At 47.5% G+C, this 23,755-nt stretch overlaps 1 protein-coding gene across 1 annotated transcript; it reads left to right on the forward strand.

Annotated features, from left to right (window-relative positions):
• Positions 1–495: 495 nt before the first annotated feature.
• LOC311114556 (FERM, ARHGEF and pleckstrin domain-containing protein 1-like) lies at positions 496–21,359 on the forward strand (the record flags this gene model as incomplete). The annotated part of the gene is made up of 4 exons (XM_084189797.1): positions 496–681; positions 9,346–9,450; positions 17,681–17,723; positions 21,281–21,359. Coding segments are annotated over exons 1-4 (398 nt in total), but the record flags the coding sequence as incomplete, so codon positions are not given.
• Positions 21,360–23,755: the final 2,396 nt, after the last annotated feature.

Genomic DNA, 23,755 nt, shown 5'->3' on the forward strand with positions numbered 1-23,755 from the left:
CTCTTTCATTGCCAATAATAACATTTAGCCAATATTCTTGATGAAGAATGTTAATAAACTCCCTGGTTTGAGACAAAATCAACCGAAATAGCTGCTAATAGCTCAATATGGAAAATACTGGGATTGAAGAAATATTGTTCAGAGATTAAATTATAAAAAAAATGTAAATTCATTATCATTTCTACACACTTTCTACCTGGTTTAAGTTAAATTCAGACTGGAGTATTATTTTCATTTCAAATTATTAATACAAATAAATAAATAAATCACCCATGACCCATTTCAAAACCTCCTGCGACCCAAATTTGGGTCACGACCCACCAGTTGAGAATCGCTGTTCTTAAGATACCCCCACAATACATTTCTGGAGGTCAGTCTCTGAGCCTCCCTGTTCAGATATGTGTCCTTGTTTTCAGAGTGGATCCTGGACGTGTCTCCCTGTCTGTCCTCAGGTGTGTGAGTGTAGTAGAGAGGCTGACTCTGCTGTCTGAGGAACTGATCTGAGGCACCATGGTGGATCCGGTGGACAGCGCGCTGGCGGCCCAGAGGCTGGGGGCCCCAGAGAGTTTTGGGGTGTCTACCCTGGAACCAGGCCAGCAGCCCCGAACCACGGCCCCAGGACGACAGGTCTCTATCCGGGTACAGCTGCTGGACGACGTCACGGAGGTCTTCCACGTATCAGTGAGTACAGGAACCAATGCTTTGGACGATGTCTGTAGTTCCCAGGATCTGGCACCAATGCTTTAACACTGGAGGATAGATCCTTCCCATTCTCTTGGCTGAGTCCTATTAGCTCTGGCACCAATGCTTTAACACTGGAGGTTAGATCCTTCCCATTCTCTTGGCTGAGTCCTATTAGCTCTGGCACCAATGCTTTAACACTGGAGGATATATCCTTCCCATTCTCTTGGCTGAGTCCTATTAGCTCTGGCACCAATGCTTTAACACTGGAGGATATATCCTTCCCATTCTCTTGGCTGAGTCCTATTAGCTCTGGCACCAATGCTTTAACACTGGAGGATATATCCTTCCCATTCTCTTGGCTGAGTCCTATTAGCTCTGGCACCAATGCTTTAACACTGGAGGTTAGATCCTTCCCATTCTCTTGGCTGAGTCCTATTAGGTCCAAGATTAACTATTTTTCCATTGCCTGTTGTGGGAGCGGTGCTGATTAATGTACTGGTGGATGGATGGATGTTGGAACCATGTTCTATGATATTATTATTAGGTACACCACCCCTACAGACAGTGAGTCACGTTCTATAATATACACTGAGTGGCCAGATTATTAGGTACACCACCCCTACAGACAGTGAGTCACGTTCTATAATATACACTGAGTGGCCAGATTATTAGGTACACCACCCCTACAGACAGTGAGTCACGTTCTATAATATACACTGAGTGGCCAGATTATTAGGAACACCACCCCTACAGACAGTGAGTCATGTTCTATAATATACACTGAGTGGCCAGATTATTAGGTACACCACCCCTACAGACAGACAGTCATGTTCTATAATATACACTGAGTGGCCAGATTATTAGGAACACCACCCCTACAGACAGTGAGTCACGTTCTATAATATACACTGAGTGGCCAGATTATTAGGTACACCACCCCTACAGACAGTGAGTCATGTGGCCGTGGCTTGCTATACAGATGTACATTGTAGTCATGTATCTCTGTCAACGGTACAGGCTGGTGGCGTTGGTGTAATGATGTGGGAAATATTTTCCTCGCATACGTTAGGTCCCTTGATGCCAATTGAGCAACGTTTCCATGCCCCAACAATTTCAGGCTGTTCTCGAGGCAAAGGAGGGTCCGACCCGGTACTAGGTGGGTGTACAGTGAGGGGAAAAAAGTATTTGATCCCCTGCTGATTTTGTACGTTTGCCCACTGACAAAGACATGATCAGTCTATCATTTTAATGGTAGGTTTATTTGAACAGTGAGAGACAGAATAACAACAGAAAAATCCAGAAAAACGCATGTCAAAAATGTTACAAATTGATTTGCATTTTAATGAGGGAAATAAGTATTTGACTCCCTCTCAATCAGAAATATTTCTGGCTCCCAGGTGTCTTTTATACAGGTAACGAGCTGAGATTAGGAGCACACTCTTAAAGGGAGTGCTCCTAATCTCAGCTTGTTACCTGTATAAAAGACACCTGTCCACAGAAGCAATCAATCAATCAGATTCCAAACTCTCCACCATGGCCAAGACCAAAGAGCTCTCCAAGGATGTCAGGGACAATATTGTAGACCTACACAAGGCTGGAATGGGCTACAAGACCATCGCCAAGCAGCTTGGTGAGAAGGTGACAACAGTTGGTGCGATTATTCGCAAATGGAAGAAACACAAAATAACTGTCAATCTCCCTCGGCCTGGGGCTCCATACAAGATCTCACCTCGTGGAGCTGTAATGTTGGTATGTGTAGGGTCTGGAGGTCTGGAGGTATGGTGCTGCTGTAATGTTGGTATGTGTAGGGTCTGGAGGTCCCGGTGCTGCTGTAATGTTGGTATGTGTAGGGTCTGGAGGTCTGGTGCTGCTGTAATGTTGGTATGTGTAGGGTCTGGAGGTCTGGTGCTGCTGTAATGTTGGTATGTGTAGGGTCTGGAGGTCTGGAGGTCTGGTGCTGCTGTAATGTTGGTATGTGTAGGGTCTGGAGGTCTGGAGGTCTGGAGGACTGGTGCTGCTGTAATGTTGGTATGTGTAGGGTCTGGAAGTCTGGAGGTCTGGAGGACTGGTGCTGCTGTAATGTTGGTATGTGTAGGGTCTGGAGGTCTGGAGGTCTGGTGCTGCTGTAATGTTGGTATGTGTAGGGTCTGGAGGTCTGGTGCTGCTGTAATGTTGGTATGTGTAGGGTCTGGAGGTCTGGAGGTCTGGAGGTCTGGTGCTGCTGTAATGTTGGTATGTGTAGGGTCTGGAGGTCTGGAGGTCTGGTGCTGCTGTAATGTTGGTATGTGTAGGGTCTGGAGGTCTGGAGGACTGGTGCTGCTGTAATGTTGGTATGTGTAGGGTCTGGAGGTATGGTGCTGCTGTAATGTTGGTATGTGTAGGGTCTGGAGGTATGGTGCTGCTGTAATGTTGGTATGTGTAGGGTCTGGAGGTCTGGAGGTCTGGAGGTATGGTGCTGCTGTAATGTTGGTATGTGTAGGGTCTGGAGGTCTGGAGGTCTGGAGGTCTGGTGCTGCTGTAATGTTGGTATGTGTAGGGTCTGGAGGTCTGGAGGTCTGGAGGTCTGGTGCTGCTGTAATGTTGGTATGTGTAGGGTCTGGAGGTCTGGAGGTCTGGTGCTGCTGTAATGTTGGTATGTGTAGGGTCTGGAGGTCTGGTGCTGCTGTAATGTTGGTATGTGTAGGGTCTGGAGGTCTGGAGGTCTGGTGCTGCTGTAATGTTGGTATGTGTAGGGTCTGGAGGTCTGGAGGTATGGTGCTGCTGTAATGTTGGTATGTGTAGGGTCTGGAGGTCCCGGTGCTGCTGTAATGTTGGTATGTGTAGGGTCTGGAGGTCTGGAGGTCTGGTGCTGCTGTAATGTTGGTATGTGTAGGGTCTGGAGGTCTGGTGCTGCTGTAATGTTGGTATGTGTAGGGTCTGGAGGTCTGGAGGTCTGGAGGACTGGTGCTGCTGTAATGTTGGTATGTGTAGGGTCTGGAGGTCTGGAGGACTGGTGCTGCTGTAATGTTGGTATGTGTAGGGTCTGGAGGTCTGGTGCTGCTGTAATGTTGGTATGTGTAGGGTCTGGAGGTCTGGTGCTGCTGTAATGTTGGTATGTGTAGGGTCTGGAGGTCTGGAGGTCTGGAGGTCTGGTGCTGCTGTAATGTTGGTATGTGTAGGGTCTGGAGGTCTGGTGCTGCTGTAATGTTGGTATGTGTAGGGTCTGGAGGTCTGGAGGTCTGGAGGTCTGGTGCTGCTGTAATGTTGGTATGTGTAGGGTCTGGAGGTCTGGAAGTCTGGTGCTGCTGTAATGTTGGTATGTGTAGGGTCTGGAGGTCTGGAGGTCTGGTGCTGCTGTAATGTTGGTATGTGTAGGGTCTGGAGGTCTGGAGGTCCCGGTGCTGCTGTAATGTTGGTATGTGTAGGGTCTGGAGGTCTGGAGGTCTGGTGCTGCTGTAATGTTGGTATGTGTAGGGTCTGGAGGTCTGGTGCTGCTGTAATGTTGGTATGTGTAGGGTCTGGAGGTCTGGAGGTCTGGAGGTCTGGTGCTGCTGTAATGTTGGTATGTGTAGGGTCTGGAGGTCTGGAGGTCTGGTGCTGCTGTAATGTTGGTATGTGTAGGGTCTGGAGGTCTGGAGGTCTGGTGCTGCTGTAATGTTGGTATGTGTAGGGTCTGGAGGTCTGGTGCTGCTTAGGCCTCTCCACGCCTCTCCTTTTTACTTCTGGGTTCAACGGGGAACTGTCAGGGCCTCATGGCAGCTTCTGTATCTGGGTTCATTCAAGACAACGGGGAACAGTCAGGGCCTTATGGCAGCTTCTGTATCTGGGTTCATTCAGGACAACGGGGAACAGTCAGGGCCTCGTGGCAGCTTCTGTATCTGGGTTCATTCAGGACAACGAGGAACAGTCAGGGCCTCATGGCAGCTTCTGTATCTGGGTTCATTCAGGACAACGGGGAACAGTCAGGGCCTAGTGGCAGCTTCTGTATCTGGGTTCATTCAGGACAACGGGGAACAGTCAGGGCCTCGTGGCAGCTTCTGTATCTGGGTTCATTCAGGACAACGGGGAACAGTCAGGGCCTCTTGGCAGCTTCTGTATCTGGGTTCATTCAGGACAACGGGGAACAGTCAGGGCCTCATGGCAGCTTCTGTATCTGGGTTCATTCAGGACAACGGGGAACAGTCAGGGCCTCATGGCAGCTTCTGTATCTGGGTTCATTCAGGACAACGGGGAACAGTCAGGGCCTAGTGGCAGCTTCTGTATCTGGGTTCATTCAGGACAACGGGGAACAGTCAGGGCCTCGTGGCAGCTTCTGTATCTGGGTTCATTCAGGACAACGGGGAACAGTCAGGGCCTCATGGCAGCTTCTGTATCTGGGTTCATTCAGGACAACGGGGAACAGTCAGGGCCTCGTGGCAGCTTCTGTATCTGGGTTCATTCAGGACAACGGGGAACAGTCAGGGCCTAGTGGCAGCTTCTGTATCTGGGTTCATTCAGGACAACGGGGAACAGTCAGGGCCTCATGGCAGCTTCTGTATCTGGGTTCATTCAGGACAACGGGGAACAGTCAGGGCCTCATGGCAGCTTCTGTATCTGGGTTCATTCAGGACAACGGGGAACAGTCAGGGCCTCATGGCAGCTTCTGTATCTGGGTTCATTCAGGACAACGGGGAACAGTCAGGGCCTCGTGGCAGCTTCTGTATCTGGGTTCATTCAGGACAACGGGGAACAGTCAGGGCCTCATGGCAGCTTCTGTATCTGGGTTCATTCAGGACAACGGGGAACAGTCAGGGCCTCATGGCAGCTTCTGTATCTGGGTTCATTCAGGACAACGGGGAACAGTCAGGGCCTCGTGGCAGCTTCTGTATCTGGGTTCATTCAGGACAACGGGGAACAGTCAGGGCCTCATGGCAGCTTCTGTATCTGGGTTCATTCAGGACAACGGGGAACAGTCAGGGCCTCATGGCAGCTTCTGTATCTGGGTTCATTCAGGACAACGGGGAACAGTCAGGGCCTCGTGGCAGCTTCTGTATCTGGGTTCATTCAGGACAACGGGGAACAGTCAGGGCCTCATGGCAGCTTCTGTATCTGGGTTCATTCAGGACAACGGGGAACAGTCAGGGCCTCGTGGCAGCTTCTGTATCTGGGTTCATTCAGGACAACGGGGAACAGTCAGGGCCTCGTGGCAGCTTCTGTATCTGGGTTCATTCAGGACAACGGGGAACAGTCAGGGCCTCGTGGCAGCTTCTGTATCTGGGTTCATTCAGGACAACGGGGAACAGTCAGGGCCTTGTGGCAGCTTCTGTATCTGGGTTCATTCAGGACATCGGGGAACAGTCAGGGCCTCGTGGCAGCTGCTGTATCTGGGACAAACTGAGGTCTCTGTTGCTGACAGAGAGCGAGGAGAAGGTGAGAGTTTGATGCTCTATTAACAGATGAATCATCCTCCAGGACTGGAAATGAAGAACCCTGCTGTTGACTGTAGCTCTGCTAACAACACACTAACTTCTACAGCCTGGATAGAAGCTGTAGACTGTAGCTCTGCTAACAACACACTAACTTCTACATCCTGGATAGAAGCTGTAGACTGTGGCTCTGCTAACAACACACTAACTTCTACAGCCTGGATAGAAGCTGTTGACTGTGGCTCTGCTAACAACACACTAACTTCTACAGCCTGGATAGAAGCTGTAGACTGTAGCTCTGCTAACAACACACTAACTTCTACAGCCTGGATAGAAGCTGTAGACTGTGGCTCTGCTAACAACACACTAACTTCTACAGCCTGGATAGAAGCTGTTGACTGTGGCTCTGCTAACAACACACTAACTACCACAGCCTGGATAGAAGCTGTTGACTGTAGCTCTGCTAACAACACACTAACTTCTACAGCCTGGATAGAAGCTGTAGACTGTAGCTCTGCTAACAACACACTAACTTCTACAGCCTGGATAGAAGCTGTAGACTGTAGCTCTGCTAACAACACACTAACTTCTACAGCCTGGATAGAAGCTGTTGACTGTAGCTCTGCTAACAACACACTAACTTCTACAGCCTGGATAGAAGCTGTAGACTGTAGCTCTGCTAACAACACACTAACTTCTACAGCCTGGATAGAAGCTGTTGACTGTAGCTCTGCTAACAACACACTAACTTCTACAGCCTGGATTGAAGCTGTTGACTGTAGCTCTGCTAACAACACACTAACTTCTACATCCTGGATAGAAGCTGTAGACTGTAGCTCTGCTAACAACACACTAACTTCTACATCCTGGATAGAAGCTGTTGACTGTAGCTCTGCTAACAACACACTAACTTCTACAGCCTGGATAGAAGCTGTTGACTGTAGCTCTGCTAACAACACACTAACTTCTACAGCCTGGATAGAAGCTGTTGACTGTGGCTCTGCTAACAACACACTAACTTCTACAGCCTGGATAGAAGCTGTTGACTGTGGCTCTGCTAACAACACACTAACTTCTACAGCCTGGATAGAAGCTGTTGACTGTGGCTCTGCTAACAACACACTAACTTCTACATCCTGAATAGAAGCTGTTGACTGTAGCTCTGCTAACAACACACTAACTTCTACAGCCTGGATAGAAGCTGTAGACTGTAGCTCTGCTAACAACACACTAACTTCTACAGCCTGGATAGAAGCTGTAGACTGTAGCTCTGCTAACAACACACTAACTACCACATCCTGGATAGAAGCTGTAGACTGTAGCTCTGCTAACAACACACTAACTTCTACAGCCTGGATAGAAGCTGTTGACTGTGGCTCTGCTAACAACACACTAACTTCTACATCCTGGATAGAAGCTGTTGACTGTGGCTCTGCTAACAACACACTAACTTCTACAGCCTGGATAGAAGCTGTAGACTGTAGCTCTACTAACAACACACTAACTTCTACATCCTGGATAGAAGCTGTAGACTGTGGCTCTGCTAACAACACACTAACTTCTACAGCCTGGATAGAAGCTGTAGACTGTAGCTCTGCTAACAACACACTAACTTCTACAGCCTGGATAGAAGCTGTAGATTGTGGCTCTGCTAACAACACACTAACTTCTACATCCTGGATAGAAGCTGTAGACTGTAGCTCTGCTAACAACACACTAACTTCTACAGCCTGGATTGAAGCTGTAGACTGTAGCTCTGCTAACAACACACTAACTTCTACAGCCTGGATAGAAGCTGTTGACTGTGGCTCTGCTAACAACACACTAACTTCTACAGCCTGGATAGAAGCTGTAGACTGTAGCTCTGCTAACAACACACTAACTTCTACAGCCTGGATAGAAGCTGTAGACTGTAGCTCTGCTAACAACACACTAACTTCTACAGCCTGGATAGAAGCTGTTGACTGTAGCTCTGCTAACAACACACTAACTTCTACATCCTGGATAGAAGCTGTTGACTGTGGCTCTGCTAACAACACACTAACTACCACATCCTGGATAGAACCTGTAGACTGTAGCTCTGCTAACAACACACTAACTTCTACAGCCTGGATAGAAGCTGTAGACTGTAGCTCTGCTAACAACACACTAACTTCTACAGCCTGGATAGAAGCTGTAGATTGTGGCTCTGCTAACAACACACTAACTTCTACAGCCTGGATAGAAGCTGTAGACTGTAGCTCTGCTAACAACACACTAACTTCTACAGCCTGGATAGAAGCTGTAGACTGTAGCTCTGCTAACAACACACTAACTTCTACAGCCTGGATAGAAGCTGTTGACTGTGGCTCTGCTAACAACACACTAACTTCTACAGCCTGGATAGAAGCTGTTGACTGTAGCTCTGCTAACAACACACTAACTTCTACAGCCTGGATAGAAGCTGTTGACTGTGGCTCTACCATCTATTAACTCCAGCTGAGGAGAAGGAACAGCCAATTAGAGAGAGGTTGTTTTCTCTCACAGCACTGTGATTGGCTCTATATTTATTGGATGGTGGTCTCTAGGTGGAGGCTAGTGTGGACATTGGAACTGAACCTGCCTTCAGCTCTATGTGTATTGGATGGTGGTCTCTAGGTGGAGGCTAGTGTGGACATTGGAACTTAACCTGCCTTCAGCTCTATATTCATTGGATGGAGCCATAGCCACAGGCCCTGTTTGACCTGGCGTCTGTTCTGTCTGTAACCTGATGTCTGTTCTGTCTGTAACCTGGTGTCTGTTCTGTCTGTAACCTGATGTCTGTTCTGTCTGTAACCTGGTGTCTGTTCTGTCTGTAACCTGGTGTCTGTTCTGTCTGTAACCTGGTGTCTGTTCTGTCTGTAACCTGGTGTCTGTTCTGTCTGTAACCTGGTGTCTGTTCTGTCTGTAACCTGGTGTCTGTTCTGTCTGTAACCTGGTGTCTGTTCTGTCTGTAACCTGGTGTCTGTTCTGTCTGTAACCTGGTGTCTGTTCTGTCTGTAACCTGGTGTCTGTTCTGTCTGTAACCTGGTGTCTGTTCTGTCTGTAACCTGGTGTCTGTTCTGTCTGTAACCTGGTGTCTGTTCTGTCTGTAACCTGGTGTCTGTAACCTGGTGTCTGTTCTGTCTGTAACCTGGTGTCTGTTCTGTCTGTAACCTGGTGTCTGTTCTGTCTGTAACCTGGTGTCTGTTCTGTCTGTAACCTGGTGTCTGTTCTGTCTGTAACCTGATGTTTTCTGTTCTATTCTGTCTCTCCACAGCAACGTGCCCCGGCCAAGGCTCTGTTTGACCTGGTGTGTGTCCATCTGAACCTGTCTGAAGGAGACTACTTTGGGCTACAGTACCAGAACCCCAGGAGGATGATGGTGAGACAGCAGCACTGTGTTCTTTATAACTAACTAATTAACCCCAGGAGGATGATGGTCAGACGGCAGCACTGTGTTCTTTATAACTAACTAATTAACCCCAGGAGGATGATGGTCAGACGGCAGCACTGTGTTCTTTATAACTAACTAATTAACCCCAGGAGGATGATGGTCAGACGGCAGCACTGTGTTCTTTATAACTAACTAATTAACCCCAGGAGGATGATGGTCAGACAGCAGCACTGTGTTCTTTATAACTAACTAATTAACCCCAGGAGGATGATGGTCAGACGGCAGCACTGTGTTCTTTATAACTAACTAATTAACCCCAGGAGGATGATGGTGAGACAGCAGCACTGTGTTCTTTATAACTAACTAATTAACCCCAGGAGGATGATGGTCAGACAGCAGCACTGTGTTCTTTATAACTAACTAATTAACCCCAGGAGGATGATGGTGAGACGGCAGCACTGTGTTCTTTATAACTAACTAATTAACCCCAGGAGGATGATGGTCAGACGGCAGCACTGTGTTCTTTATAACTAACTAATTAACCCCAGGAGGATGATGGTGAGACGGCAGCACTGTGTTCTTTATAACTAACTAATTAACCCCAGGAGGATGATGGTGAGACGGCAGCACTGTGTTCTTTATAACTAACTAATTAACCCCAGGAGGATGATGGTCAGACGGCAGCACTGTGTTCTTTATAACTAACTAATTAACCCCAGGAGGATGATGGTCAGACGGCAGCACTGTGTTCTTTATAACTAACTAATTAACCCCAGGAGGATGATGGTCAGACAGCAGCACTGTGTTCTTTATAACTAACTAATTAACCCCAGGAGGATGATGGTGAGACGGCAGCACTGTGTTCTTTATAACTAACTAATTAACCCCAGGAGGATGATGGTCAGACAGCAGCACTGTGTTCTTTATAACTAACTAATTAACCCCAGGAGGATGATGGTGAGACAGCAGCACTGTGTTCTTTATAACTAACTAATTAACCCCAGGAGGATGATGGTCAGACGGCAGCACTGTGTTCTTTATAACTAACTAATTAACCCCAGGAGGATGATGGTCAGACGGCAGCACTGTGTTCTTTATAACTAACTAATTAACCCCAGGAGGATGATGGTGAGACAGCAGCACTGTGTTCTTTATAACTAACTAATTAACCCCAGGAGGATGATGGTGAGACGGCAGCACTGTGTTCTTTATAACTAACTAATTAACCCCAGGAGGATGATGGTGAGACGGCAGCACTGTGTTCTTTATAACTAACTAATTAACCCCAGGAGGATGATGGTCAGACGGCAGCACTGTGTTCTTTATAACTAACTAATTAACCCCAGGAGGATGATGGTCAGACGGCAGCACTGTGTTCTTTATAACTAACTAATTAACCCCAGGAGGATGATGGTCAGACGGCAGCACTGTGTTCTTTATAACTAACTAATTAACCCCAGGAGGATGATGGTCAGACGGCAGCACTGTGTTCTTTATAACTAACTAATTAACCCCAGGAGGATGATGGTGAGACAGCAGCACTGTGTTCTTTATAACTAACTAATTAACCCCAGGAGGATGATGGTGAGACAGCAGCACTGTGTTCTTTATAACTAACTAATTAACCCCAGGAGGATGATGGTCAGACAGCAGCACTGTGTTCTTTATAACTAACTAATTAACCCCAGGAGGATGATGGTCAGACGGCAGCACTGTGTTCTTTATAACTAACTAATTAACCCCAGGAGGATGATGGTCAGACGGCAGCACTGTGTTCTTTATAACTAACTAATTAACCCCAGGAGGATGATGGTGAGACAGCAGCACTGTGTTCTTTATAACTAACTAATTAACCCCAGGAGGATGATGGTGAGACAGCAGCACTGTGTTCTTTATAACTAACTAATTAACCCCAGGAGGATGATGGTCAGACGGCAGCACTGTGTTCTTTATAACTAACTAATTAACCCCAGGAGGATGATGGTGAGACAGCAGCACTGTGTTCTTTATAACTAACTAATTAACCCCAGGAGGATGATGGTGAGACGGCAGCACTGTGTTCTTTATAACTAACTAATTAACCCCAGGAGGATGATGGTCAGACAGCAGCACTGTGTTCTTTATAACTAACTAATTAACCCCAGGAGGATGATGGTGAGACGGCAGCACTGTGTTCTTTATAACTAACTAATTAACCCCAGGAGGATGATGGTCAGACGGCAGCACTGTGTTCTTTATAACTAACTAATTAACCCCAGGAGGATGATGGTGAGACGGCAGCACTGTGTTCTTTATAACTAACTAATTAACCCCAGGAGGATGATGGTCAGACGGCAGCACTGTGTTCTTTATAACTAACTAATTAACCCCAGGAGGATGATGGTCAGACGGCAGCACTGTGTTCTTTATAACTAACTAATTAACCCCAGGAGGATGATGGTGAGACAGCAGCACTGTGTTCTTTATAACTAACTAATTAACCCCAGGAGGATGATGGTCAGACGGCAGCACTGTGTTCTTTATAACTAACTAATTAACCCCAGGAGGATGATGGTCAGACGGCAGCACTGTGTTCTTTATAACTAACTAATTAACCCCAGGAGGATGATGGTCAGACAGCAGCACTGTGTTCTTTATAACTAACTAATTAACCCCAGGAGGATGATGGTCAGACGGCAGCACTGTGTTCTTTATAACTAACTAATTAACCCCAGGAGGATGATGGTCAGACAGCAGCACTGTGTTCTTTATAACTAACTAATTAACCCCAGGAGGATGATGGTGAGACGGCAGCACTGTGTTCTTTATAACTAACTAATTAACCCCAGGAGGATGATGGTCAGACGGCAGCACTGTGTTCTTTATAACTAACTAATTAACCCCAGGAGGATGATGGTGAGACGGCAGCACTGTGTTCTTTATAACTAACTAATTAACCCCAGGAGGATGATGGTCAGACGGCAGCACTGTGTTCTTTATAACTAACTAATTAACCCCAGGAGGATGATGGTGAGACGGCAGCACTGTGTTCTTTATAACTAACTAATTAACCCCAGGAGGATGATGGTGAGACAGCAGCACTGTGTTCTTTATAACTAACTAATTAACCCCAGGAGGATGATGGTCAGACGGCAGCACTGTGTTCTTTATAACTAACTAATTAACCCCAGGAGGATGATGGTGAGACGGCAGCACTGTGTTCTTTATAACTAACTAATTAACCCCAGGAGGATGATGGTCAGACGGCAGCACTGTGTTCTTTATAACTAACTAATTAACCCCAGGAGGATGATGGTCAGACGGCAGCACTGTGTTCTTTATAACTAACTAATTAACCCCAGGAGGATGATGGTGAGACAGCAGCACTGTGTTCTTTATAACTAACTAATTAACCCCAGGAGGATGATGGTCAGACGGCAGCACTGTGTTCTTTATAACTAACTAATTAACCCCAGGAGGATGATGGTCAGACGGCAGCACTGTGTTCTTTATAACTAACTAATTAACCCCAGGAGGATGATGGTGAGACGGCAGCACTGTGTTCTTTATAACTAACTAATTAACCCCAGGAGGATGATGGTCAGACGGCAGCACTGTGTTCTTTATAACTAACTAATTAACCCCAGGAGGATGATGGTGAGACGGCAGCACTGTGTTCTTTATAACTAACTAATTAACCCCAGGAGGATGATGGTCAGACGGCAGCACTGTGTTCTTTATAACTAACTAATTAACCCCAGGAGGATGATGGTGAGACGGCAGCACTGTGTTCTTTATAACTAACTAATTAACCCCAGGAGGATGATGGTGAGACAGCAGCACTGTGTTCTTTATAACTAACTAATTAACCCCAGGAGGATGATGGTCAGACGGCAGCACTGTGTTCTTTATAACTAGGATACGTCCCAAATGGAACCCCATTCTCTCTTTAGTGCACTACTTTAGACCAGAGCCTAATGCCACGCTTTTATATCTGCAATGTTCTGAGTCATGAATGTTGCCCAATACTGACCCCTGGACAGTGAGTTAGGGTTATGGTTAGTTAGTTACTGACCCCTGGACAGTGCTACTGGTGACTTGATAATGGGCTAGATGAAGACTGGCTGTATGGAGGTGGCTGCTTTAACCCCTTTAACCCCAGGCTGTATGGAGCTGGCTGCTTTAACCCCTTTAACTCCAGGCTGTATGGAGGTGGCTGCTTTAACCCCTTTAACCCCAGGCTGTATGGAGCTGGCTGCTTTAACCCCTTTAACCCCAGGCTGTATGGAGCTGGCTGCTTTAACCCCTTTAACCCCAGGCTGTATGGAGCTGGCTGCTTTAACCCCTTTAACCCCAGGCTGTATGGAGCTGGCTGCTTTAACCCCTTTAACCCCAGGCTGTATGGAGCTGGCTGCTTTAACCCCTTTAACCCCAGGCTGTATGGAGCTGGCTGCTTTAACCCCTTTAACCCCAGGCTGTATGGAGGTGGCTGCTTTAACCCCTTTAACCCCAGGCTGTATGGAGCTGGCTGCTTTAACCCCTTTAACCCCAGGCTGTATGGAGCTGGCTGCTTTAACCCCTTTAACTCCAGGCTGTATGGAGGTGGCTGCTTTAACCCCTTTAACCCCAGGCTGTATGGAGCTGGCTGCTTTAACCCCTTTAACCCCAGGCTGTATGGAGCTGGCTGCTTTAACCCCTTTAACCCCAGGCTGTATGGAGCTGGCTGCTTTAACCCCTTTAACCCCAGGCTGTATGGAGCTGGCTGCTTTAACCCCTTTAACCCCAGGCTGTATGGAGCTGGCTGCTTTAACCCCTTTAACCCCAGGCTGTATGGAGCTGGCTGCTTTAACCCCTTTAACCCCGGGCTGTATGGAGGTGGCTGCTTTAACCCCTTTAACCCCAGGCTGTATGGAGGTGGCTGCTTTAACCCCTTTAACCCCAGGCTGTATGGAGGTGGCTGCTTTAACCCCTTTAACCCCAGGCTGTATGGAGCTGGCTGCTTTAACCCCTTTAACCCCAGGCTGTATGGAGGTGGCTGCTTTAACCCCTTTAACCCCAGGCTGTATGGAGGTGGCTGCTTTAACCCCTTTAACCCCAGGCTGTATGGAGGTGGCTGCTTTAACCCCTTTAACCCCAGGCTGTATGGAGCTGGCTGCTTTAACCCCTTTAACCCCAGGCTGTATGGAGCTGGCTGCTTTAACCCCTTTAACCCCAGGCTGTATGGAGCTGGCTGCTTTAACCCCTTTAACCCCAGGCTGTATGGAGCTGGCTGCTTTAACCCCTTTAACCCCAGGCTGTATGGAGGTGGCTGCTTTAACCCCTTTAACCCCAGGCTGTATGGAGCTGGCTGCTTTAACCCCTTTAACCCCAGGCTGTATGGAGCTGGCTGCTTTAACCCCTTTAACCCCAGGCTGTATGGAGCTGGCTGCTTTAACCCCTTTAACCCCAGGCTGTATGGAGCTGGCTGCTTTAACCCCTTTAACCCCAGGCTGTATGGAGGTGGCTGCTTTAACCCCTTTAACCCCAGGCTGTATGGAGCTGGCTGCTTTAACCCCTTTAACCCCAGGCTGTATGGAGCTGGCTGCTTTAACCCCTTTAACCCCAGGCTGTATGGAGCTGGCTGCTTTAACCCCTTTAACCCCAGGCTGTATGGAGGTGGCTGCTTTAACCCCTTTAACCCCAGGCTGTATGGAGGTGGCTGCTTTAACCCCTTTAACCCCAGGCTGTATGGAGGTGGCTGCTTTAACCCCTTTAACCCCAGGCTGTATGGAGGTGGCTGCTTTAACCCCTTTAACCCCAGGCTGTATGGAGGTGGCTGCTTTAACCCCTTTAACCCCAGGCTGTATGGAGCTGGCTGCTTTAACCCCTTTAACCCCAGGCTGTATGGAGCTGGCTGCTTTAACCCCTTTAACCCCAGGCTGTATGGAGGTGGCTGCTTTAACCCCTTTAACCCCAGGCTGTATGGAGGTGGCTGCTTTAACCCCTTTAACCCCAGGCTGTATGGAGGTGGCTGCTTTAACCCCTTTAACCCCAGGCTGTATGGAGCTGGCTGCTTTAACCCCTTTAACCCCAGGCTGTATGGAGCTGGCTGCTTTAACCCCAGGCTGTATGGAGCTGGCTGCGTTAACCCCAGGCTGTATGGAGGTGGCTGCTTTAACCCCTTTAACCCCAGGCTGTATGGAGCTGGCTGCTTTAACCCCAGGCTGTATGGAGCTGGCTGCTTTAACCCCTTTAACCCCAGGCTGTATGGAGCTGGCTGCTTTAACCCCTTTAACCCCTGGCTGTATGGAGCTGGCTGCTTTAACCCCTTTAACCCCAGGCTGTATGGAGGTGGCTGCTTTAACCCCTTTAACCCCAGGCTGTATGGAGCTGGCTGCTTTAACCCCTTTAACCCCAGGCTGTATGGAGGTGGCTGCTTTAACCCCTTTAACCCCAGGCTGTATGGAGCTGGCTGCTTTAACCCCTTTAACCCCAGGCTGTATGGAGCTGGCTGCTTTAACCCCTTTAACCCCAGGCTGTATGGAGCTGGCTGCTTTAACCCCTTTAACCCCAGGCTGTATGGAGGTGGCTGCTTTAACCCCTTTAACCCCAGGCTGTATGGAGGTGGCTGCTTTAACCCCTTTAACCCCAGGCTGTATGGAGCTGGCTGCTTTAACCCCTTTAACCCCAGGCTGTATGGAGCTGGCTGCTTTAACCCCTTTAACCCCAGGCTGTATGGAGCTGGCTGCTTTAACCCCTTTAACCCCAGGCTGTATGGAGCTGGCTGCTTTAACCCCTTTAACCCCAGGCTGTATGGAGCTGGCTGCTTTAACCCCTTTAACCCCAGGCTGTATGGAGCTGGCTGCTTTAACCCCTTTAACCCCAGGCTGTATGGAGCTGGCTGCTTTAACCCCTTTAACCCCAGGCTGTATGGAGCTGGCTGCTTTAACCCCAGGCTGTATGGAGCTGGCTGCTTTAACCCCAGGCTGTATGGAGGTGGCTGCTTTAACCCCTTTAACCCCAGGCTGTATGGAGCTGGCTGCTTTAACCCCTTTAACCCCAGGCTGTATGGAGCTGGCTGCTTTAACCCCTTTAACCCCAGGCTGTATGGAGGTGGCTGCTTTAACCCCTTTAACCCCAGGCTGTATGGAGGTGGCTGCTTTAACCCCTTTAACCCCAGGCTGTATGGAGGTGGCTGCTTTAACCCCTTTAACCCCAGGCTGTATGGAGCTGGCTGCTTTAACCCCTTTAACCCCAGGCTGTATGGAGCTGGCTGCTTTAACCCCTTTAACCCCAGGCTGTATGGAGCTGGCTGCTTTAACCCCTTTAACCCCAGGCTGTATGGAGGTGGCTGCTTTAACCCCTTTAACCCCAGGCTGTATGGAGGTGGCTGCTTTAACCCCTTTAACCCCAGGCTGTATGGAGCTGGCTGCTTTAACCCCTTTAACCCCAGGCTGTATGGAGGTGGCTGCTTTAACCCCTTTAACCCCAGGCTGTATGGAGGTGGCTGCTTTAACCCCTTTAACCCCAGGCTGTATGGAGCTGGCTGCTTTAACCCCTTTAACCCCAGGCTGTATGGAGGTGGCTGCTTTAACCCCTTTAACCCCAGGCTGTATGGAGCTGGCTGCTTTAACCCCTTTAACCCCAGGCTGTATGGAGGTGGCTGCTTTAACCCCTTTAACCCCAGGCTGTATGGAGGTGGCTGCTTTAACCCCTTTAACCCCAGGCTGTATGGAGCTGGCTGCTTTAACCCCTTTAACCCCAGGCTGTATGGAGCTGGCTGCTTTAACCCCTTTAACCCCAGGCTGTATGGAGCTGGCTGCTTTAACCCCTTTAACCCCAGGCTGTATGGAGCTGGCTGCTTTAACCCCTTTAACCCCAGGCTGTATGGAGCTGGCTGCTTTAACCCCTTTAACCCCAGGCTGTATGGAGCTGGCTGCTTTAACCCCTTTAACCCCAGGCTGTATGGAGCTGGCTGTGCATGCCTGTGTTTCATCATGTGGTGTTCCCTCCCTAAAACCTAAGACTGTTGGAATGGAGCCACACACACACACACACCACACACACACACACACACACACACACACACACACACACACACACACACACACACACACACACCCACCCACGAAGAGCCATCCGGTCTCAGCTGTGTTAGAGGCAGGCTCTAGTTCTGCTATTCTGTGGTTCTGTTTCTAAAGGTTTCTGAAGTGTTAATAAAGTAGTTCTAAAGCGTATTGTTGTTTGTCTGTTCTTGTAGGTGTGGTTAGACCTGCTGAAGCCCACCCTGAAACAGATCAAACGTGAGTACTGAGAGGACCACCCTTTATAGTACTGAGGACCACCCTTTATAGTACTGAGAGGACCACCCTTTATAGTACTGAGAGGACCACCCTTTATAGTACTGAGAGGACCACCCTTTATAGTACTGAGAGGACCACCCTTTATAGTACTGAGAGGACCACCCTTTATAGTACTGAGAGGACCACCCTTTATAGTACTGAGAGGACCACCCTTTATAGTACTGAGAGGACCACCCTTTATAGTACTGAGAGGACCACCCTTTATAGTACTGAGAGGACCACCCTTTATAGTACTGAGAGGACCACCCTTTATAGTACTAGTGGAATATAGTACTGAGAGGACCACCCTTTATAGTACTGAGAGGACCACCCTTTATAGTACTGAGAGGACCACCCTTTATAGTACTAGTGGAATATAGTACTGAGAGGACCACCCTTTATAGTACTAGTGGAATATAGTACTGAGAGGACCACCCTTTATAGTACTGAGAGGACCACCCTTTATAGTACTGAGAGGACCACCCTTTATAGTACTGAGAGGACCACCCTTTATAGTACTGAGAGGACCACCCTTTATAGTACAGAGGACCACCCTTTATAGTACTGAGAGGACCACCCTTTATAGTACTGAGAGGACCACCCTTTATAGTACTGAGAGGACCACCCTTTATAGTACTGAGAGGACCACCCTTTATAGTACTGAGAGGACCACCCTTTATAGTACTGAGAGGACCACCCTTTATAGTACTGAGAGGACCACCCTTTATAGTACTAGTGGAATATAGTACTATGAGGTTAACCCTTTATAGTACTGAGAGGACCACCCTTTATAGTACTGAGAGGACCACCCTTTATAGTACTGAGAGGACCACCCTTTATAGTACTGAGAGGACCACCCTTTATAGTACTAGTGGAATATAGTACTATGAGGTTAACCCTTTATAGGACTGAGAGGACCACCCTTTATAGTACTGAGAGGACCACCCTTTATAGGACTGAGAGGACCACCCTTTATAGTACTGAGAGGACCACCCTTTATAGTACTGAGAGGACCACCCTTTATAGTACTGAGAGGACCACCCTTTATAGTACTGAGAGGACCACCCTTTATAGGACTGAGAGGACCACCCTTTATAGGACTGAGAGGACCACCCTTTATAGTACTGAGAGGACCACCCTTTATAGTACTGAGAGGACCACCCTTTATAGTACTGAGAGGACCACCCTTTATAGTACTGAGAGGACCACCCTTTATAGTACTGAGAGGACCACCCTTTATAGTACTGAGAGGACCACCCTTTATAGTACTAGTGGAATATAGTACTATGAGGTTAACCCTTTATAGTACTGAGAGGACCACCCTTTATAGTACTGAGAGGACCACCCTTTATAGTACTGAGAGGACCACCCTTTATAGTACTGAGAGGACCACCCTTTATAGTACTAGTGGAATATAGTACTATGAGGTTAACCCTTTATAGGACTGAGAGGACCACCCTTTATAGTACTGAGAGGACCACCCTTTATAGGACTGAGAGGACCACCCTTTATAGTACTGAGAGGACCACCCTTTATAGTACTGAGAGGACCACCCTTTATAGTACTGAGAGGACCACCCTTTATAGTACAGAGGACCACCCTTTATAGTACTGAGAGGACCACCCTTTATAGTACTGAGAGGACCACCCTTTATAGTACTGAGAGGACCACCCTTTATAGTACTGAGAGGACCACCCTTTATAGTACTGAGAGGACCACCCTTTATAGTACTGAGAGGACCACCCTTTATAGTACTGAGAGGACCACCCTTTATAGTACTGAGAGGACCACCCTTTATAGTACCACCCTTTATAGTACTGAGAGGACCACCCTTTATAGTACTGAGAGGACCACCCTTTATAGTACTGAGAGGACCACCCTTTATAGTACTGAGAGGACCACCCTTTATAGTACTGAGGACCACCCTTTATAGTGCTGAGAGGACCACCCTTTATAGTGCTGAGAGGACCACCCTTTATAGTACTGAGAGGACCACCCTTTATAGTACTGAGAGGACCACCCTTTATAGTACTGAGAGGACCACCCTTTATAGTACTGAGAGGACCACCCTTTATAGTACTGAGAGGACCACCCTTTATAGTACTGAGAGGACCACCCTTTATAGGACTGAGAGGACCACCCTTTATAGTACTGAGAGGACCACCCTTTATAGTACTGAGAGGACCACCCTTTATAGTGCTGAGAGGACCACCCTTTATAGTGCTGAGAGGACCACCCTTTATAGTACTGAGAGGACCACCCTTTATAGTACTGAGAGGACCACCCTTTATAGTACTGAGAGGACCACCCTTTATAGTACTGAGAGGACCACCCTTTATAGTACTGAGAGGACCACCCTTTATAGTACTGAGAGGACCACCCTTTATAGTACTGAGAGGACCACCCTTTATAGTACTGAGAGGACCACCCTTTATAGTACTGAGAGGACCACCCTTTATAGTACTGAGAGGACCACCCTTTATAGTACTAGTGGAATATAGTACTGAGAGGACCACCCTTTATAGGACTGAGAGGACCACCCTTTATAGTACTAGTGGAATATAGTACTGAGAGGACCACCCTTTATAGTACTGAGAGGACCACCCTTTATAGTACTAGTGGAATATAGTACTGAGAGGACCACCCTTTATAGTACTGAGAGGACCACCCTTTATAGTACTGAGAGGACCACCCTTTATAGGACTGAGAGGACCACCCTTTATAGTACTGAGAGGACCACCCTTTATAGTACTGAGAGGACCACCCTTTATAGTACTGAGAGGACCACCCTTTATAGTACTGAGAGGACCACCCTTTATAGTACTGAGAGGACCACCCTTTATAGTACTGAGAGGACCACCCTTTATAGTACTGAGAGGACCACCCTTTATAGTACTAGTGGAATATAGTACTGAGAGGACCACCCTTTATAGTACTGAGAGGACCACCCTTTATAGGACTGAGAGGACCACCCTTTATAGTACTGAGAGGACCACCCTTTATAGTACTGAGAGGACCACCCTTTATAGTACTGAGAGGACCACCCTTTATAGTACTGAGAGGACCACCCTTTATAGTACTGAGAGGACCACCCTTTATAGTACTGAGAGGACCACCCTTTATAGTACTGAGAGGACCACCCTTTATAGTACTGAGAGGACCACCCTTTATAGTACTAGTGGAATATAGTACTGAGAGGACCACCCTTTATAGTACTGAGAGGACCACCCTTTATAGTACTGAGAGGACCACCCTTTATAGTACTGAGAGGACCACCCTTTATAGTACTGAGAGGACCACCCTTTATAGTACTGAGAGGACCACCCTTTATAGTACTGAGAGGACCACCCTTTATAGTACTGAGAGGACCACCCTTTATAGTACTGAGAGGACCACCCTTTATAGTACTGAGAGGACCACCCTTTATAGTACTAGTGGAATATATTACTATGAGGTTAACCCTTTTTACCTACAGTAGTTGTAAGATGATGCTCTCTCTCTTCTCTCTCTCCCCACAGGCCCTAAGAACACCATCCTTCGGTTTGTGGTGAAGTTCTTCCCTCCTGACCACACCCAGCTGCAGGAGGAGCTGACACGGTAAGACTGGACAAGTCTTCTTCTTCTTCTTCACAGAAAACACGTTCTGAACCAGAAAAGGGAATAGAACTTCAACATTCTATAGAATTCCAATGCTTTTCTTTCCTGATGTTTAAAGTGGTGAATCTGTCATGAGTCCAGCGTGTCCTAGAACTCGGACGCCAAAACAAACAGTAACCGGAAGTGGTCAGAAGGCTGCTTCCTGTGTTTGTATCTCCAGCAGTTCTAACAGGAGTCAATATATCCTTAACAAGAGAAGAGGGGACACAGTTTAACCTACTGTTGAGGGACAAGACACAGTGTAACCTACTGTTGAGGGACACAGTGTAACCTGCTGTTGAGGGACAAGACACAGTGTAACCTGCTGTTGAGGGACAAGACACAGTGTAACCTGCTGTTGAGGGACAAGACACAGTGTAACCTGCTGTTGAGGGACAAGACACAGTGTAACCTGCTGTTGAGGGACAAGACACACTTGTGTTATGAATTATGTTTTTAGAATAAAATGCATTAAAATCTGAAATGTCTTGGACAATGTCTGTGTGCAATAATAGTGTTTAACATGATTTTTGAATGACTACCTCATCTCTGTACCCCACACATACAACTATCTGGAAGGTCCCTCAGTCGAGCAGTGCATTTCAAACACAGCTTCAACCACAAAGACCAGGGAGGTTTTCCAAAGACCAGGGAGGTTTTCCAAAGACCAGGGAGGTTTTCCAAAGACCAGGGAGGTTTTCCAAAGACCAGGGAGGTTTTCCAAAGACCAGGGAGGTTTTCCAATGCCTCGCAAAGAAGGGCTCCTATTGGTAGATGGGTAAAAATTAAAAAGCTGACATTAAATATATCTTTGAGTATGGTGAATTTATTAATTACATTTTGGATGGTGTATCAATACACACAGTCAATACTATGATAGGAGAAAACTGAGGATGGATCAACAACATTGTAGTTACTCCACAATACTAACCTACAGTGCATTTGGAAAGTATTCAGACCCCTTGACTTTTTCCACATTTTGTTAAGTTACAGCCTTATTAAAAAAAAAATCCCTCATCAATCTACACACAATACCCCATAATGACACCGCAAAAACAGGTTTTTAGAAAATTGTTTAAAAAAGTAAAAATTAATTTATGAAATATTACATTTACATAAGTATTCAGACCCTTTACTCAGTACTTTGTTGAAGCACCTTTGGCAGCGATTACAGCCTCGAGTATTCTTGGGTATGACGCTACAAGCTTGGCACACCTGTATTTGGGGAGTTTCTCCCGTTCTTCTCTGCAGATCCTCTCAAGCTCTGTCAGGTTGGATGGGGAGCGTCGTTGCATCGCTATTGTCAGGTCTCTCCAGAGATGTAAGATCGGGTTCAAGTCCGGGCTCTGGCTGGGCCACTCAAGGACATTCAGAGACTTGTCCCGAAGCCACTCCTGCGTTGTCTTGGCTATGTGCTTAGGGTCGTTGTCCTGTTGGAAGGTGAACCTTCGCCCCCAGTCTGAGGTCCTGAGCGCTCTGGAGCAGGTTTTCATCAAGGATCTCTCTGTTCTTTGCTCCATTCATCATTCCCTCGATCCTGACTAGTCTCCCAGTCCCTGCTGCTGAAAAACATCCCCACAGCATGATGCTGCCACCCATGCTTCACCGTAGGGATGGTGCCAGGTTTCCTCCAGACGTGACGCTTGGCATTCAGGCCAAAGAGTTCAATCTTGGTTTCATCAGACCAGAGAATCTTGTTTCTCATGGTCTGAGAATCCTTTAGGTGCCATTTGGCAAACTCCAAGCGGAATGTCATGTGCCTTTTACTGAGGAGTAGCTTCCGTCTGGCCACTAAGCCATTAAAAGCCTGATTGGTGGAGTACTGCAGAGATGGTTGTCCTTCTGGAAGCTTCTCCCATCTCCACAGGGGAACATCGGGTTCTTGGTCACCTCCCTGACCAAGGCCCTTCTCCCCCGATTGCTCAGTTTGGCCGGGCAGCCAGCTCTAGGAAGAGTCTTGGTGGTTACAAACTTCTTCCATTTAAGAATGATGGAGGCCATTGTTCTTGGGGACCTTCAATGCTACAGAAAGGTTTTTGGTACCCTTCCCCAGATCTGTGCCTCGACACAATCCTGTCTCGGAGCTCTACGGACAATTCCTTCAACCTCATGGCTTGGTTTTTGCTCTGACGTGTGCTGTCAACTGTGAGACCTTATATAGACAGGTGTGTGCCTTTCCAAATCATGTCCAATCAATTGAAATTACCACAGATGGACTCCAATCAAGTTGTAGAAACATCTCAAGGATGATCAATGGAAACAGGATGCACCTGAGCTCAATTTCAAGTCTCATAGCAAAGGGTCTGAATACTTATGTAAATAAGGTATTTCTGTTTATTTTTAATACATTTGTTAAA

This window comes from Coregonus lavaretus, assembly GCF_964263955.1.
Source record: "Coregonus lavaretus genome assembly, contig: HAP1_SCAFFOLD_1212, whole genome shotgun sequence".
Taxonomy (NCBI): domain Eukaryota; kingdom Metazoa; phylum Chordata; class Actinopteri; order Salmoniformes; family Salmonidae; genus Coregonus; species Coregonus lavaretus.